The following is a 17,894-nucleotide window of genomic DNA, read 5'->3' on the forward strand; positions in this document are numbered from 1 at the left end:
GTGGGGTCCGGAGACTCTGGTCTTCCTGCAGGATGATTGAAATGAAGTGCTGCAGTGCAGACCGCTGAGCCGATTCACTGCAACAGAGACTTCGCCTGTCGCTGCAGGCTTTGGTAGCTGGTACCATGAATAAATTGAAATGAATAAATCCCTAATTCATACAGAAACTGCTCTTTCGTACCTTCGATACACCTAGGCTAGATCATTCATAGGTAACTCCAGACTTGTATTTTCAAGCTCTTTCCAAAACGGGGCACATGCGTTATCCCCATTGTATGCACAGGCAAACTGAGGCACCAAGCAGGTGTCTTTCTTTCCTGAGGTCACACATCGAGGCTCTGGGAATAGAACCCCGGGTCTGCTGACTCCCCACCTCCTGCCTTAGCTGCTGGGACCATGCTGCTTGTGTATGTACGTGGGGGGTGTCTGGGTGTTTATTATACCCTTCACCCCAACATGCAGACACAGCTGATCAGCTCCCAGTTCCTGCCATCTCCCATGCTGCAGGCACCATTTCCAGTGAAGGGATCTCCACTGAGCAAGGACAGAAAAATCATTGTTGTATGGTCCTCCTCACGCTCTCAGCAGGGAATCTACTGTCACATCCATCAGCCCCATCTGCAGCCAGAGAGCTTCTCCATCCACTGCCCTTCTTCCTGGCCTCACCACCACAAGCAAGGAGAAGGGGCTGCCGTTTCCATTTCTGCTCCCTGGGAGTCGGGGAGCCAGCACCACTTGTCATGCTGCTTCTTCCCCTGTTTGCCACTTCTGCCACTTCCTGGCTACCTACCAACCCTGCCTCAGCACGTTGGTCCTTATTTCTTTGGGCCATCAGGTCCCCAGGGCCTCCAGGGTGAGTCATGTTTGGCCCTTCAAGTCCTGGGATCCCCTTGAAATAATCTAAGGCTTCTGGGGCAGTGGTTGCTGCATTTTGCAGAGGCAAGGAGGAGGTGGAGGAGGAGATTTAGGCTTGCAGCTGCCAGAAGTGTATTGAATTCAGTCCATTGCTGCTTGATGCAGCATCTTTTTACAGGCAAGGAGGAATAACTCTGGCTGCAGTTTTTGTACTGGAGGCCCAGGAGATTATGATATGGCCATAAACTGTCTGTCTAGAGCTCGTCAAGCCTGCAGTATGACAGATAGACTCCTGTCCAGCTCTGTAGCGAAAATGCTGCAGAAGGCAATGGCTGCCTTCCTTTGCTAACACTACCCTGCACTTGCCTTCCGCCTGAGGATCTCAAAGCACTGTGCACACGGTAATGAATGAAGTCTCCCAACCCCCGAGGTGTTACGCTCATTTAAGGCACAGAAAGGGGAGCTGATTTACCTGAAGTCACACAGCAGGTCATTGGAAAGGCTAGGGACGTAACTAAGGAGACATGAGACCCCTCCCCTCTCACTACTGGTGGACAAGGTTACTAGGAAAGCTCTGGGCTTTGTTTCCTTTGCAGGATCTTTTAGGCAATGCTTGTGGACTTTAGCCAACTGTTCTTTCTTTGTGTCCTTTTTCAGCCTTAAGAGAAAATCTCCATTCACCGCTGTGTAGAAAATGTCTTATGGTTCCATTGATGGGAGCGGATTCGGAAGCCGGAACCCCTTTGGAGGTCCATCGAGACAAGGATATCAACCCCTAGGTAAAGTATTGATTGCGTGCTGTACTTTACCCTACCTGACTACGCTGGGGAAGGCAGTTTTAATTGCTAATGTATAACAAGGCTGATGTACCTCAGTAGACAAATGCTACACTATATGATAGATCATTTTGCGTGGTGATTAGGTACAAGGAAGTCAAGTTAAAGATCTCCTCCAGCCCCTCTTTTCTGACTTCAGTACTGAGAGCTAGACAGAAGATGTGAGTTGCTTTTCAATTGCTCTCACAACACATCATAAAATATCAAGACACGTCATGCAATAAGTCATAGGAATGTAGCATTGCCTAGGCAAATTATATTGTTGGTCCCTCTAGACTAGTGGTTCTCAAACTTTTGTACTGGTGATGCCTTTCACACAGCAAGCCTCTGAGTGCGACCCCCCCCTTATAAATTAAAAACACTTTTAAAAATATATTTAACACCATTATAAATGCTGGAGGCAAAGCAGGGTTTGGGGTGGAGGCTGACAGTTCATGACCCCGCATGTAATAACCTTGGGAACCCCTGAGGGATCCCGACTCCCAGTTTGAGAACCCCTGCTGTAGACCCTGCAGTAGCCAGTACCTGATGCTTCAGAAGAAAACATACATCACCACTGCGCACCTAGTTACTGTACAGTGCTATGTAGTGTGTGATTGTTCCCTGAGCAGCATGCTGCCCTTTCAAAGCACATGATTTAATCACCATTGTTCAATCTTTTAGGGCTATCTTGTGCAGTCCTTATGTTGAGGATCAGTTGTGCAAATAGTCCCGCTGACTTCAGTGAGGCTGTTTGCATGAGTAAGTAGTGACCAACAAGAGTAAGGGCTTGTCTGCATTGCTGGGTAACACGTGCTACTGGGGTGTGATTTCCAAAGCGCACGAATGTGTTGCACATTAATTGACCCGTTCAGACCTTGCTGGTGCACTAAAGGTTCCTTGGTGCGCTGAAAACGATAGATTAATAGAGCTGAAGGCCAGAAGGACCAGCAGATCATCTAGTCTCACCTCCTGTCTCTCCCAGGCCACCAGCACCCGCACACTAAACCTAACAATTGAAATTAGACCAAAGTATTACAGCCCACAGGAGACAAGACTATTATGTGCCACAGGCAGAGCTAGGAAGGAGGGAGGTGCACCAATGCTTGAGGCCCCTGCAGTGGCAGCATAATGATTAAGTGAGATATATCCAGATAATCTTGGCAAGAGACCCGCACCCACGTGCTGCAGAGGAAGATGAAAAACCCACAAGGTCACTGTCAATCTGACCCAGGGGGGCATTTATTTCTCTGTTCCACATATGGTAGACCCCGAGCATATGAGGAAGAACCAGTCAGCCAAGCACCTGCGAGAGAGAGTGAATGCTCAATGTCACCTCACAGTCCTGGCCCACGCTGTCCTGGGTCCCATCTTTCGCCATCTGCATCCCTGATGCTTCAACGAAAGGGGACCAAAAACTCGCCTAGAATGCACTGCGGGAGAGGAGGGGAGAAATCTCTTTCTGACCCTTGCAGGTTGACCATGGGAATCCTTGAAGCACGAGCTTTTAGTAATATAAGACGGAAAGAGGAAGTGATCCCCACCCAGGGCAGTGTGCTGAGCTCTGTCTCTGATCATCACAAGCAGTCGTGAATTTGGCCAGCTCTCTCTGATTAAGTTGTTTGGACTCATGGCTCCTATTGGGAAGCGGTTCTAGAACCTCACCTCTATGATAAAAACCTTCTTCTAATTTCCAGCCTGAATTTATTTATGGCAGTTTATACCCATTTACGCTTGTGTAAGCATTGTCCTTCAGTTTAAATAGTTCTTCACTCTCCCTGGTGTTTACCCCCTTGATGTATTTATGGAGAACAAACATATCACCTCTCAGCCTTCTTTCTGCTAGGCTAAACAAACCTAGCGTTTCCAGTCTCCTCTTGTAGAATAGGCCCTCCAGTCCCCTGATCATTCTAGTAGCATTTCTCATTACCTGTTCCAGTTTGAATTCATCCATCTTGAACATTAACATAATGCTGTTCCAAGTACAGTGCAGCACCTTAGTGTGCTTTAGAAATCACACCACGGTTGCGCATGTTCCTATACGGTGTAAACAAGCCCTTAAGGATTGCACCGCTGGGCTCTTAATTTGCACCGCTACTGATGTTGACAATGCTCTCAATCTTATTTAGCTCCAGTGACAATATTTAATTCAGTAATATCTTGCAACAGTGAGTTCCCCAGGTTGGCTTGTGGTCTAGGTGAAGATATATTTTTGTGATTCTGCAGTTCCAGCTTTGCAATATCATTGGCTGTCTGCCTTGTTCTAATATAATAGGATGTGTGAGGAATGCTGGGGGCTGCTCAGTTTTCACGATATCCTCAGTTTTGGGGCGTGATCGAATTACTGTGTTGCATATTATGATGCTTGCTTTTGCATGTTGCATGGTGGCTCATTCTGCTGGGTTTGATTCCAGCAGAATGTATCAGTCATTGAACTAGTGCATATAACATGAGTAGCATGGGTGAGAATTTAGTGTACGACGTTGTTTACCATATATGTTCAGCTGGGGTCTTTTGCTTGCAGCGTTTTTAGAGGCATTTGTGGGGACTGGAGATAGAACATTTCACGGGCAGACATAGGATTCTGTTCCTGTCTTCTAGGTGTATTTACAATGGGAGTGATTGGAATGATGTGCAGAGGGAAGCTGGGCATGATGTGTCCACCGTGGGTAGTTTACCTCACAGGGATGCTGCATCTAATCTGTGCAGCGTGCTATTACATTACAGCAGTGGGCACAGAGAGTCACTCGGTAAATACATGCAAACCCAGAAATAACATTTAGCAAATGGCTGCACTTTTCTTTTTTAACCAAAGCTCAGAAATAATCTCCCTGGCCTCCCACCCCCTTCTTTCCCGAGAGGCTTTGGAAATGGTAAAGTAAAAAGAGGCAAAGCATCCAGATGTCAACCTGTATGTTTTAAATGGTCTCTAATGCACAGTGTGAGGCTGCACTTTATAAACGCAAACTCATTATACAACTGTCATGACACAAAGGGGAGCTAATGACTGCAACCTCATGCTTTAGCTTTCTGAAAGAATTTGCTCTTGTGTCTGCCCTCCTCTGAGGCAGACAGTTATAGGAAATGTGTATCCCTATCGGGTATTATGGGGAAAAGGGGGTGGCAGACTTTTCTGCTCAGATACCACGGTAATGAGTGAGCTATGGAAACCTGGAGAGAGCCGTGGGCAGGAGCATGGGGGTGTATAGCATTACTGATGGCAAGGCTGCTTTCTCTCCACTCACAATGATGGGGAGCTGATTCCTTGGTGCATTCCCATGTGTGTGGAGGGGGGTATCCTAGTGTATAGTCCACCTGGTGGTCCTAGAGCAACATGGAGAGACTGTGATGCAAGGGAAGATTCACACCTCTAGAGGAGCTGCGATAGGCTAGGCAAAGAGGAGGGAGGAGGGCCCTGCCTATCCCAAGCCTATCCTAATCTCAGTGCACATGCCCCCTAGGTAATTTTGCTGTCACTGTGCATCTTCAGCGCCATTGAAGGGCTGACGTTTGCCATCTTAGCAGGAGACCAAACTACTTTGTATACATTGCTATACAGTGGGTGGAAACACTCAGATGTTCCAGGAAGGGGGCTCAAAAACGGACCTAGACAGGTGCTTTTTGGAGTTTCAAAGTCTACATATTTTATTCTAGGGATTACATCCGTTTAAAAAATCATCCATTTTAAACCAGCAAATTATCTTCCCTCTGTCACTAATTATATATAGGTGATCAAAGCAGAAGGAGTTTTATAAACCCCATTTGCTTGTCACAGTTTGTGCTGGTTGATTTCGTGTGAAATCCACCCCTGTGCAGAGAGCCTGGGTGAAGCCTATGCACCATGGTAGAGGCTCTGTGCTAGCACTTTGCAAATGGGCTGAAAATGTTCCACGAGGAATGTTTCCTTGTGTCCAGTCAGGTGTTCCCACGAGAAGGGAAATAAAAAGTGGAAATGTTTTCTGGGTTTTGGTTTTCTTATGAGTTTTGGCTTTTTTTTTTTTTTTAAACAGAATTTTAAGTACTGAGCCAAATTCAAGTTTTTAGTTTTAAGCAAATGCTCCTGGAAGGATTAACTCTCTGGAAGTGAAGCAGAATGGGGTATTCTGGGAAGCCAAAGAACAGTGACCGCAGAAGCCCAGAACGCAGGGCTAGGTTAGTGTTGAGTCTTTGTAAGATGTTATCTGGTCCACAAAACTTTGACATGGAGTCCATCCTTCCCCACTCTGAACTCTAGGGTACAGATGTGGGAACCCGCATGAAAGACCCCCTAAGCTTATTCTTACCAGCTTAGGTTAAAAACTTGCTCAAGGTGCCAACTTTGCCTTGTCCTTGGACCCTATGCTGCCACCACCAAGCGTGTTAAACAAAGACCAGGGAAAGAGACCTCTTGGAGACGTCTTTCCCCAAAATATCCCCGCAAGCCCTACACACCCCCTTTCCTGGAGAGGCTTGATAATAATCCTCACCAATTCGTACAGGTGAACACAGCCCCAAACCCTTGGATCTTAAGAATAATGAAAAATCCATCAGGTTCTTAAAAGAAGAATTTTAATTAAAGAAAAGGTAAAAGAATCAGCGCTGTAAAATCAGGATGGAAAATACTTTATAGGGAATTCAGATTCAAAACACAGAGGATCCCCCTCTGGGCAAAACCTTAAAGATACAGAAAACAGGAATAAACCTCCCTCTTAACACAGGGAAAATTCACATAAAACAAAAGATAAACTAATCCGCCTTGCCTGGCTTACCTATACTGGTTGCAATATTGGAGACTTGGATTAGGATGGGTTGGAGAAGATGGATTTCTGTCTGGCATCACTCAGTCCCAAGAGAGAACAAACAAGTAAACAAAGAGCACAAACAAAAGCCTTCCCCCCCCCCCCAGCACCCCCCAAGATTTGAAAGTATCTTGTTCCCTTATTGGTCCTTTGGGTCAGGTGCCAGCCAAGTTACCTGAGCTTTTTAACCCTTTACAGGTAACAGGATGTTGTCTCTGGCTAGGAGGGATTTTATAGCACTATATACAGAAAGGTGGTTACCCTTCCCTTTATATTTATGACAATCCCTCCTGCTCTTCTCAGGCTGTGTTCAAGTACAGATCGAAGAAGACAGGTAGGTTTATTTTTCAGGCAAGTGGAAGTGAATCTTTGAGTTGCTCAGTAGTGTGCGTACTTGCTTGGCTTTTGAAAATCAAGGGATTGCCTGTCTCTCTGGCTTGCTGATTCCTTCTTCTCTCCCGGGCCCTGTCGCGTGTTCAGTGCTTTAGGTGCTTTCTAAAATTTTAGAATGGAAGCAGGAAGAGCCTTGGTCTCATTTGCTAAGCAAAAACCTCTGAGTCAGGAGCCCTGGGTTCTGTTGCTGCCTTTGTTTCCTCATCTGTATAAGAGGATATCATCAGCCTATCTGACAGGGATGTTGACTTGGTTTGGTCATGTCTGTTGAGCAGTTTGCCCTCTTACTGTGCCTTCTATGTGAGAATTCCAAACGATTATTCTTTGTACTACAATAAGTATTAATAATTACTTTGCGACTCTCCTGGTTTTTGGCTGTCCCCCAAGGGAGTGTGTGTTGGGGGGGGGGGGGCAGAAAGCGGTATAAATAGAAATTAATAAGATGAAACTGGGGGCCCTGTTGCTCGGGGACATCTGGACGAGGGCTGGCCGGACCACTAGAACATACAGCAGGGAGCAGTTCTGTACTAGCTGTGGAGTGGGTGGGTTGGCCTGGAGAACCTTTTTGTCTTTCTTGCATCTTATCTCTGTGCTTCAGTGTCATTTGAGCCTCTGCTGTGTTCTTTGCCCTTTAATCCTGATAGAGCGAGTGACACCTGCGGGCTGTCTTTCGTTGTAGGAGTCCTAAATATTATTGTTAATTAAATGTCAAGGGAGGCTGATTTGGAAACCCGTATTCTGCCTCCACTCTCCCCTGAGACGGATTAATGAGTTAATGAGAAAACTTTCTCAGTGTAGAAACCCCATGGTGAGGTCAGAATAAAGGGGTATGCCTCCTTTCGTCTCCAACATATATCTGTTTGCCGAGTGCATATAATCCTTGATGGATATATGTGTGTTCTTGAAAACAATGTTCTTTACTTTATGTTTACCAAATCAGTGCCAGCACCCCCTTTTTCAGTAACAACCCTACAAAAACAAACCAAGGTGTGTAGCCTGGTAGTTGTTAGGGGGCTTTTCCATTACCCCCTCCTCTGGTTTTTGTCATGGAGACAGAAAGCAGAAGACTGGAAATCCGAAGTGGAGGCAATGCAATATTTATTGGGGTTAGTTTTAAGCAAGCATATCCATAGCTCTGATACCACAGAGCCTTGTTTCCCAGTGTCCTGTCCGCCCCCCTCCTTAGCAGGCATAAATATACCTGCAATGCACACCCTCGTTCCCATCTCTTACAATTTATGGTCATGTTTTGTTTTGGAGGGTCCTGAGTCTGGGTTCTTCATCTCACCTCTTTTGTATTCCATGGGAGGGGTAAGGAGTGAGGTTGTATTTTGGTCAGGGACAGGCATTTCTTTGGCCTTAGTGTTTCTTACACCTCCCCCCAACCCCGTTGCCCTTCCTGACTGTTGCTTGACCTTGCCTTGAGATAGGAGTTGAGGCAGTCTTCAAGTGTACGCTTGTATATGATACTCCCACCATAACCAGCAACACTTTAGCTGTTCTTACGTGTTCCCATTATACTAACAAACCCATCTGACTAGACAGAAGCAACATACACAGTGTCTTTGTTCACACATATTAGTAAGAATATAAAAGTATCAAAACTCAAGTGAGCAAACAAGACCCAAAAGTCTATCTCGGGCAAATATACAGGCCTGAATTCTACATTATCACTAACACTTCTAATGTGCAAACAACAAAACAGAACCATGAATTGCGAGACCCTGTTTTTATGAGCCCGACTATGCAATAACAAACCAGAGTGGTGCAGTGCTCTTGGGTAGCCCTACCATAACAAACTGATGTGCCTGGCATGTTAATCATATGCCAACAAGCTATTGTGTCCAGCCCAGAGCTGTGGATGATGAGACCCTATAACAAGATCGTATGTATGCACCATGAAGGAAGAAGAGCATTCGGGAAGAAATGCTCATCTTTCAAGAGTTTATTTTGGAGATCAAAGAAAGGAGCAACCAAAAAAAAAAAAAAGAGCTTTAAAAAAAAGTGTTGAAGATACTTTGAAAAAGTTCCTTGCCCAGATGTATTTCCAGTGCATCTTGGCTCCTTTTCCTCTGAGCTAGTTACTCATGTACTCATCTAGCAAGAGAAGATAAATTATTTGGAAGGGAGGAAAAAGCCTTCCCAAGCTGACATGGTGACAAATGGAATTGTAACTATTAGAATATTCGCAAAAAGAACACAAAAAAAATGTTTCAGAGGAGCAGCCCTGTCCGTCTGTATTTGCAAAAGGAAAAGGAGGACTTGTGGCACCTTAGAGACTAACAGCAAGAATGTTGTTGCTCATGGAAGAAATCTGATAACAGGGTCTTGGATTGCACAGTCTTTGCCCTTTTCTAGCCAATCTATTTAGAAAGATGTATGGATTCCTTTTGCTATAATTTTGGAATGGATCTTGGACCCAAATTTATGGAGGTTTTGGGGCCCAAAAATACCTTTGTTGAACGGAAAAAAGGCAAAATAAAAATGTTCAGATTATGCAGAGCATTTTTCATTTATGACATATAGCACCTGTTATCTGGAAGGATCCCAGCATGCTTTACAAAGTACACACAACACACAATATTACTGAAATGCAGCCACTTCTGGGGTGGAGGATGGCACCAAACTGAGGCAGAGCATGCTGAGCAATAATGACATATCTTTGGCTAATACGCTGGGACAAATTCCTGCTCTCTTATAAACTGCCACCTGGTGCCCACACAGAACAGACAGGGTCCTTATTTCTAAGGTCTCATCCCAAAGACTCGGATGAAACTGAATTTCCAAAAGTGCACTTTTCTGTATGTCCAACTTTCAGTTGTGCGTCAGAGGTTGCACACAAAAGTCAAAGTTGGTGTGGATGTGCAAGACAGGATCATGGAAGAATTCACCAGTGAAGATTCACTGTTAAAATGTGCAGAACTCAGCTTCTCTGCCTGGAAAGGGTGAAAGACTGAAATGATCCTGGCGGGATAGGAATTTTTTTCATATAGGAGGTGTCTCATCTGTCTGCAGTACACTTAAAAGAAATGAAACACTGTTATAGTGAAGTTGAAATAAAGCCCGGAATCGTTAATGTGACAGTATGCAAATTACAGCCCTGCTATAGTGAACTCATTCTTCCGGGGTTGCTGTTCTATGGGGGGAAATGAACAGAGATCCACTGCCTATAAAAATGCATAGAGATCAAAATAATGCAAATGGCATAAGTTAAAATGCCACAGGCCAAGTAATTCTTAAAGGTGCTTCTCTGTTCTTCACTTACCTTACTGTGCCGTGGTAATTTTAAGGTGGGATAGGGTGAGCGAGAGTCATTTTACATTGCAATAGTGAGGTGTAGTGGAGAGGGCAAAGGAGACTTTTGGATTAGTGGTTAATTCTCAGGAATTGAATACTGTGTCACAAAGCAGATAGGTAATGGCCTCTCACCTGTATAATTCTAGTGCAGCCATGTCTGGAGTTTATGTTCGCTTCTGGGCACCCATGTTACTGCAAAGTTCAGAGAAAAGTAGTAAATAAACTTTAGTGAGATGGAAAATGAGCTTCTCTTTCCTTTCAAGTGCTCACTTACGTATAATGTAAAATCCTAACTACATAGGTGGCTTCACTCATGTACTATTATTTATTATTATCCAACTACCTAGGAGTTCTAGTCATGGACTAGGATCCTGTTGGCCTAGGTGCTGTACAAGCACTGAACAAACAGAGGTCCCTGCTCCACAGAGTTTACAATCCAAGTATAAGACGACACAATAGGTGCATATAGGCAGACAGGAGCGCGAGGGAACGAGACTACATTTATCAGCTTGATAGGCACACCAGCAGCCTAATTGTTGTCACGTTTTTTGTAGGTATCACGGCAAGCAAGAGTTTAAGGCAGATTTTGAAGGAGGAAAATGAGTTAGTTTTATAGGTGTTTACAGGGAACTTCTCCTAAGCAAGTTAAAATGTGCGTCTTCTAATGCAGACTCTTTACTGCATAGTAACACATGTCATGCTCTGTTTACATTGGGTACCTTCCAATAGTTCCAATGGTTTGGAGAGTTCTTGGCTCCAGAAGAGTTCACTAACAACAGGGGAAGCGGATAGCATCTTTCAAACTAGTCAGGCTTCCAGTGGATGCTCGCTGAGCCCTGCACACCTGGGCAGACAGCATGTGCAAGACTTTTAAAAGTGTCTGCTGTCAGCAATTCAAACCAGATTGTCACATGCATGCATGTGCTTGCAAATCAAGGTGCAGTAGAGTGTGGGTGCCCTCATGTTTTTGCAGATACACTTTTGGAAATTCTGTCCCTATAATGTTAAAATCTTTTTATTGATAAAAAAAGTTGTTGTGTTTTAATGACAAATTGGATCTAATTTAGGAAGAAAAAATATATCAAATCTTTCAGACTGCAGAGAAGCAGTTGATTAGGATCGGGCTCTGGGGTTCTGTTTCGTAAGGACATAAGAATGGCCATACTGGGTAAGACCAAAGGTCCATCCAGCCCCGTATCCTCTCTACTGACAGTGGCCAATGCCAGGTGCCCCAAAGGGAGTGAACCTAAGAGGTAATGATCAAGTAATCTCTCTCCTGACATCCATCTCCACCCTCTGACAAACAGAGGCTAGGGACACCATTTCTTATCCACCCTGGCTAATAGCCATTAATGATGGCACCTTAGAGACTAACCAATTTATTTGAGCGTGAGCTTTCGTGAGCTACAGCTCACTGCTCATGCTCAAATAAATTGGTTAGTCTCTAAGGTGCCACAAGTACTCCTTTTCTTTTTGCGAATACAGACTAACACGGCTGTTACTCTGAAACCAGCCATTAATGATGTCAGCAGTTATTCGCTCTCCTTCCCTGCTATATATGCTCTGTTTTAAACAGCTTCTCTTATGGGTGTTTGTTAAGCATATCTATTATCCTTTGCCTTAAATAGCCCTGCCTGAAATTATCCTCAGCTCCTGACTCTTAGATTCATCCCCCCTGGTTTTCCATTCCATCACCAGACTTTAAAATCAACCAACAACTAATCCGTGAGGATTCGATTAACCCTATTTGCAATCTGAAAAATTCCCACTGCCGTTCTCCAGTGAGAATGAGCCTTCCTGTTTTAGCCTTTCCTCACCCTTTAGATTCTTTAGGCCGTCATTACTTTTATTGCTGGTTTCCCCGGTATTGTCCCATTCTCCAGTGCAAATGTGGGACTGCACTCGGTTCTCGAGGCTGGATTTAGCAAATGCTTTATGCAGCAACAGTATCACTCTCTCCAAAGCCACAGTGATATACTGACCATGCACAACAACCAGCGCAGCATATTCCCCTTAGGGTTAACGACAGGCCATTATACTGGTCCCTAGGGCGTCACTGTTACCAACCTCCTATTGAACCGTGCATGTGAAGCTGGGATTGTTTGGAATGGGAGGTAGCTAATGAGCCAAAGTCTTGTAAAAGACACACTGCCACAGACTACTGGCAAGAACCTTGGCTGGTTATTTAATTTCCTCTGTCAAATGAGAATAGTACTTACTTGACATTGTAAAGCACCATGAGATCCTTGGACAGACGGTCTTATGCAAGGCTGGTCAGACTTGTACTCATAAAATGATAGGTTTCATAAGCCTGAGAAAAGGAAGGAGTGACAGAAACAGAATAAGAATAATGGACTTTAAAAAGCAGACTTTAACAAAATCTGAGAACTGGTAGATAAGGTCCCAGAGGAAGAAAATCTAAGGGGTAAAGAGGTTCAGGAGAGCTGGCAGTTTCTCAAGGAGACAGTATTAAAGTACAACTGCAAAATATTCTGATGCAAAGGAAACACAGGAAGAATAGTGAGAGGCCAATATGGCTCCAACTCTTTAATGACCTGAAAATCAAAAAGGAATTCTACAAAAAGTGGTAGCATGGACTAATTGCTAATGAGGGGTACAACAGAAAAGAAAAGGGGTACAGGCATGGAGGGACAAAATCAGAAAGGCCAAGGTACAAATGAGTTACACTTAGCAAGGCACATAAAAGGCAATAAGAAGAGGTTCTTCAAATGCATTTGGAGCAAGATGAAGGAAAATGTAGCTCTTCTACTTAGCCGGGAAGGAGAGCGAATAACTGATGACATCAAGAAAGCTGCGGAGGAAGCCAAACTAGGGAAAGAACAGGTTAAAGAATATTTAGATAAGTTGAATGCATTCAAGTTGGCAGGGCCTGATAAAATTTATCCTAGGATACTTAAGGAACTAGTTGAAGCAATCTTGAAACAGTTAGCAATTATCTTTGAGAACTTATAGAGGACAGGTGGGCTCCCATATGACTGGAGAAGGACAAACATAATACCAATTTTAAAAAGGGGAAGGAAGGGGGAATTATAGAACAGTCAGCTTAATTCAATATCTGGAAAGATACTGAAACAAATTAGTAAACAATTATTAAGCGCCTAGAGAATAATAGGTAATAAGTAATAGCCAGCATGGATTTGCTAAGAACAAATTACGCCAAACCAGCCTAATTTCCTCCTTTGACAGGGTTACTGATCTAGTGGACAGGGATAAGGTGACCAGATAGCAACTGTGAAAAAACAGGAGAGGGGGTTGGGGGTAATAGGCGCCTATACAAGAAAAAGTTCCAAAAAATGGGAATGTCCCTACAAAAACGGGACATCTGGTCACCCTAGATAGGGAGGAAGCAGTAGACATGATGTATCTTGATTTTTAGTAAGGCTTTTGATCCAGTCCCACATGACATTCTCATAAGCAAACTAAGGAAATGTGGTGAAATTACTATAAGGTGGTGCACAACTGGTTGAAAGTCTGTACTCAAAGAGTAGTGATCAGTCATTCTCTTTCAACTGAGATATCTAGTGAGTCCAACAGGGCTCAGTTCTGGGTCTGGTACTTTTCAGTATTTCATTAATGACTTGGATAATGGAGTGGAGAGTGTGGTTACAAAATTTGTCAATGTCACCAAGCTGGGAGGTGTTGCGAGCACTTTGGAAGACAGGATTAGAATTCAGAATGACCTTGACAAATTGGAGAATTAGTCTGAAATGAACCAGATAAAATTCAATAAAGTCAAATGCAGAATTACAAAATGGGGAATAACAGGCTAGGGGGTAGTATTACTGAAACAGGATCTGAGGGTTATAGTGGATCACAAACTGAATATGAGTCAACAGTGTGATGCAGTTGTGAAAAAGGCTAATATCATTCTAGGGTATATTAACAGGAGTGTCTTATAGGAGACACAGGAAGTAATTGTCCTGCTCTACTTGGCACTGGTGAGGCCTCAGCTGGAGTACTGTGTCCAATTCTAGGTGTTGCACTTTAGCATAGATGTGGATAGACTGGAGAGAGTCCACTGGAGATCAACAAAAAGATAAAAAAAAGGTTTATAAAACCTCACCTCTGAGGAAAGGTTAAAAAAAACTGAGCATGGTTAATTTTGAGACAAGAAGACTGAAGGGGGACATGATAAGTTTTCAAATACATTAAGGGCTGTTAGAATAATTGGTTACCATCTTCTTCTCCATGTCTGCTGACGGTAGGACAAGAAATAATGGGCCTAATCTGCAGCAAGGGAGATTGAAGTTAGATTTTAGGAAAAACTTTCTAATTTAAGGTGGTTAAACTCTGGAAGAGGATTCCAAGGGAGGTTGTGGAGTCCCCGTCATTGGAGGGTTTTAAGAACAGGTTGGACAGACCCCTGTCAGGGATGGTCAAAGTTTATTTGGTCCTGCCTCAGAGCAGGGGCTGGACTCAATGACCTCTCAAGGTCTCTTCCAGCCTGACATTGCTCGATTCTGTATTTCTATTATTATTACCATAGCATATTATTTCATTGAGAGCTTAAGAAGTACTGCATTGACAGCTTATACCTTCCATGAGCCAGATATCTCTTCCCAGTTACACTGATTGCAGTGTGAACTGCGTAACTGATGGCAGAATTTGGTCCTGATGTAATAGTGAGAGTATACAAGGCACTTGCTGCCTGACACACCTCATTGGGGCTGCAGGTGCTTTGGACTTTTCACGGTAGTAGTAGGGAAATTAAACACGGTGAAAAGTGGCTGCTTTAGCAACCCAGTGCATTAGCTGTTTTCAGTTAATTGAATAATTTGCTTAGTTTTTTTTTCCACTTGAGTACCATTAAATGCACCCCTCCATGCTGCAGAATAATTACTGGTAAAATTCTCATTGACAAACTCAAGCTGTTTATGAAGTTAGTGCCCGCACAGGTGCCAGGTTCCCTGTGCCCCAAGAATGAGATTTTCTTTTTATTCTGACACTTGGTTTGTAACTGCCAAATTTAACACATCAGAAATCCATCAAACCTACGCACAAGATTGCCTTGCAAGATTGCCTGCAGCATCAACCCAGTGGACAGAGTTACCCAGCCTTGGCATGCTATGCTGAGGAATGGGAGATAGGTAAACTACTCCTGCCTCTTCTCACTGCCACTGGCTCTTCTTCATCTCCTTTTCACATCCCTCCATTCCCACATAGCTCCTTTTACCGTGATTTTGGACACTGACCACTCACTCCTGATGGTAAAAAAAAAGCCTTGGGATTTACCAATATCCTAGGGATTGTGAAGTATTTAGAGCCATGCATTCCCCATCCATGTAAAATCACACAACAGGGGAAGATTTGCAGCAGTCTGCAGTGTTGGAGTGAGATATGTTACACTGCATTGTCCCTTTGACAGCGAAGGAATCGGGGGAGCTGTGCAAGGGGCAAAGGGCAGGCCTGTAAATTCCAAGTAGGGTGGAGTTTTGTGTGAGACTCCTGATAAAAACCAGGGGACCACGGTCCATGTGAACAGAATAGCAGTCCCTCAATGTTCTGGTTTCATGGCAATGAGGTCATTAAGTCCCTTTGGCTAATTCTGTGATAACTCTGATGGTGTTTGCAAGGCACGAAGAAGATAATGCTGACTTGGGCCCCAAATCTAGCAAACGCTTAAGCACTTGCTTAACTTAAATACATGAGTAGTCCCGCTGAAGTCAACTAAAATTAAGCATGTGGTTAGCTGCTTTGTAGAATCAGGGATGCATGCTTCTTCCAGAGTGGCTTTCACTTACTACAATGCTTTGTTAGAGGAACGGCTTTCTAAATGCTTGTGCTTCACTGACCCCTGTATTATCTGAATGCCTTGAACAGCCACTCACCCCTGACGACTGCTACTCCTTCTTCATTTGTATAAATGTAGCACCTATAAGCCCTTGTCACGGGTCAGGACCCCTGTGTGCGAGGCGCTGTACAAACACAAAATAAAGAAGTTGCTCAGATACTGTGATAATGGTAAATGGATTACCTAGATAGACAGACTGGCAGAATTGAGAACAGAACCCAGCGGTGTTGATTGTTGAATCTCTGTTCTAGACACACGGCTTTCCCCGTGTGTCAGAGGAATTTTTCTAGGACTAAGAGCATACAGCCGTACTCAATCTGAACCACAAAATAAGATCACCCACTCTACGGATTCAAAAAATCGTTTAAAAAAATATATATATATAGTCAACAAAACATGTGTTGTGTGGTAGGTTTCTCCATGGTGTTTAATCCTGTTAATAACGTTGCAGAACATAAGCACTGAGCTTTGTTTTTTCCCTGGGGATGTTCCACCTCTGTGCCGCCCCAAGGCCCCGCCCCCACTCCACCCCCTCCCTGAGGCCCTGCTCTCTTTCTGCCCTGCTCCAACCCCTCTCCTGAGGTCCCGCCACTCCCTGCTCTCCGCCCTCCCCCAAGCTTCTCCCGCAGCTGCTGAACAATTGTGGCTGGTGGGTGCCGAGCACCCGCTATTTTTTTATAGCCATTAAAAACCCATGGCGTTGGCACCTATGTTGCAGAATATTCTTTGTTTCCCTAATCTAGTTGCCGTCGTTTTAGAAGAGATTTCTGCTGTTATGTGACACTGATCTTACCAGTGATTTAATGAATAAATGAAACTTAAATATAGAAGATACGTTGCAAAAGCATAATGAACAACTTGTTTGTAACAAAAAAAAAACAAAAAAACTTTGCTAATAGATCTAACTTTGAAACTAATTCCCACGCTGAAAACTTCTGCCCTTCCTTCTAGCCGTTATAACTTTATAAGTGTTCCTCCTAATCTATGTTTCAGTGATGCTAACTGGTGAATATATTTACATAAGTAACTAGTGAATCATTTTTACAGAAAAACCCAATGGAGTAAACAGATGTGTTAATGAGCCATATCAGTGCTGTAGAAATAGCCTCTCTCATTAAATCGCCTCTGGGGTAAAGATAAACTCTGTTAGTAACATTTCTTCCCTCACCTCCCAACCCTGGTGTTCAGCATTGCTCTTCTGAGCTCCCTCACCAAAATAAGTGTGTTAAAAATCATACCTAGGGCTTCCATTCTTTAAAAACAAAATCAGTGTTACAGGCGACTTCCTGGACAGTATACAACTGGAAGTACCAGCTGCAGCTATAGGGAGATTTTGAACTATTTAAACATCTCCTCAAAATAGCATCTCTTGCGTTGCCCATTCCGTCATAGTTCAGACCCAAGTCTTAAGAAGGGGATCCTCTCCCCACTCTATGGTCTTTACATTTGTGGGAATCTGTGCCTTCCTATGGACAAAACTAAGTGTGGTAAACACATTTCCCTGGTTGTCTCAGCAATCGTTTTGTCATAGCATCAACCCCACGTCTGGGTTCAGAGTTATTCACATTCTCATGCTATGGACCTAGAAAGTGTTCCAGGGTGGGTTTACTTCTCTGTAGGGGCAGGCAATCTCCTTGATTTTGGACTTGTGGAGTTCTTCCTGAAATCCATCCATCCAGAGTGGAGTTTGTTTAGGGGATGTTATAGGGCCTGTGTTATACAGGAGGTCAGTCTAGATGGTCACAGTCGACTCTCTTTGGGCTGTGGACTCTATGAATCCTCACAATTACTTCTTCTGAGTGGCCCAAACGTCCATGTGCATTTGAAGGATGTAAACACTAAAGGGTCAGCGGTGTATTTTGAGTGACATGAGGGGTAAGTTGGAATAAGAAAACTGAGCAAAGGGAAACAAGTTTAGGATGAATATTGGGAAATATTTTCTAC

General features: G+C 43.9%; 1 protein-coding gene across 12 annotated transcripts in view; it reads left to right on the forward strand.

Moving 5' to 3' along the window:
• TSNARE1 (t-SNARE domain containing 1) overlaps positions 1-17,894 on the forward strand; it is a 693,119-nt gene that overhangs the window by 174,163 nt on the left and 501,062 nt on the right. For all 12 annotated transcript variants that reach the window (XM_073329996.2, XM_073329995.2, XM_078851414.1 and 9 more), the window contains one exon: positions 1,513-1,634. In XM_073329996.2, the coding sequence (XP_073186097.1) occupies positions 1,550-1,634 (85 nt within the window). In that variant the 5' untranslated portion in view covers positions 1,513-1,549. The remainder of the gene's footprint in view (positions 1-1,512; positions 1,635-17,894) is intronic.

This window comes from Lepidochelys kempii, chromosome 2, assembly GCF_965140285.1.
Source record: "Lepidochelys kempii isolate rLepKem1 chromosome 2, rLepKem1.hap1, whole genome shotgun sequence".
NCBI classification, from domain to species: Eukaryota; Metazoa; Chordata; order Testudines; family Cheloniidae; genus Lepidochelys; species Lepidochelys kempii.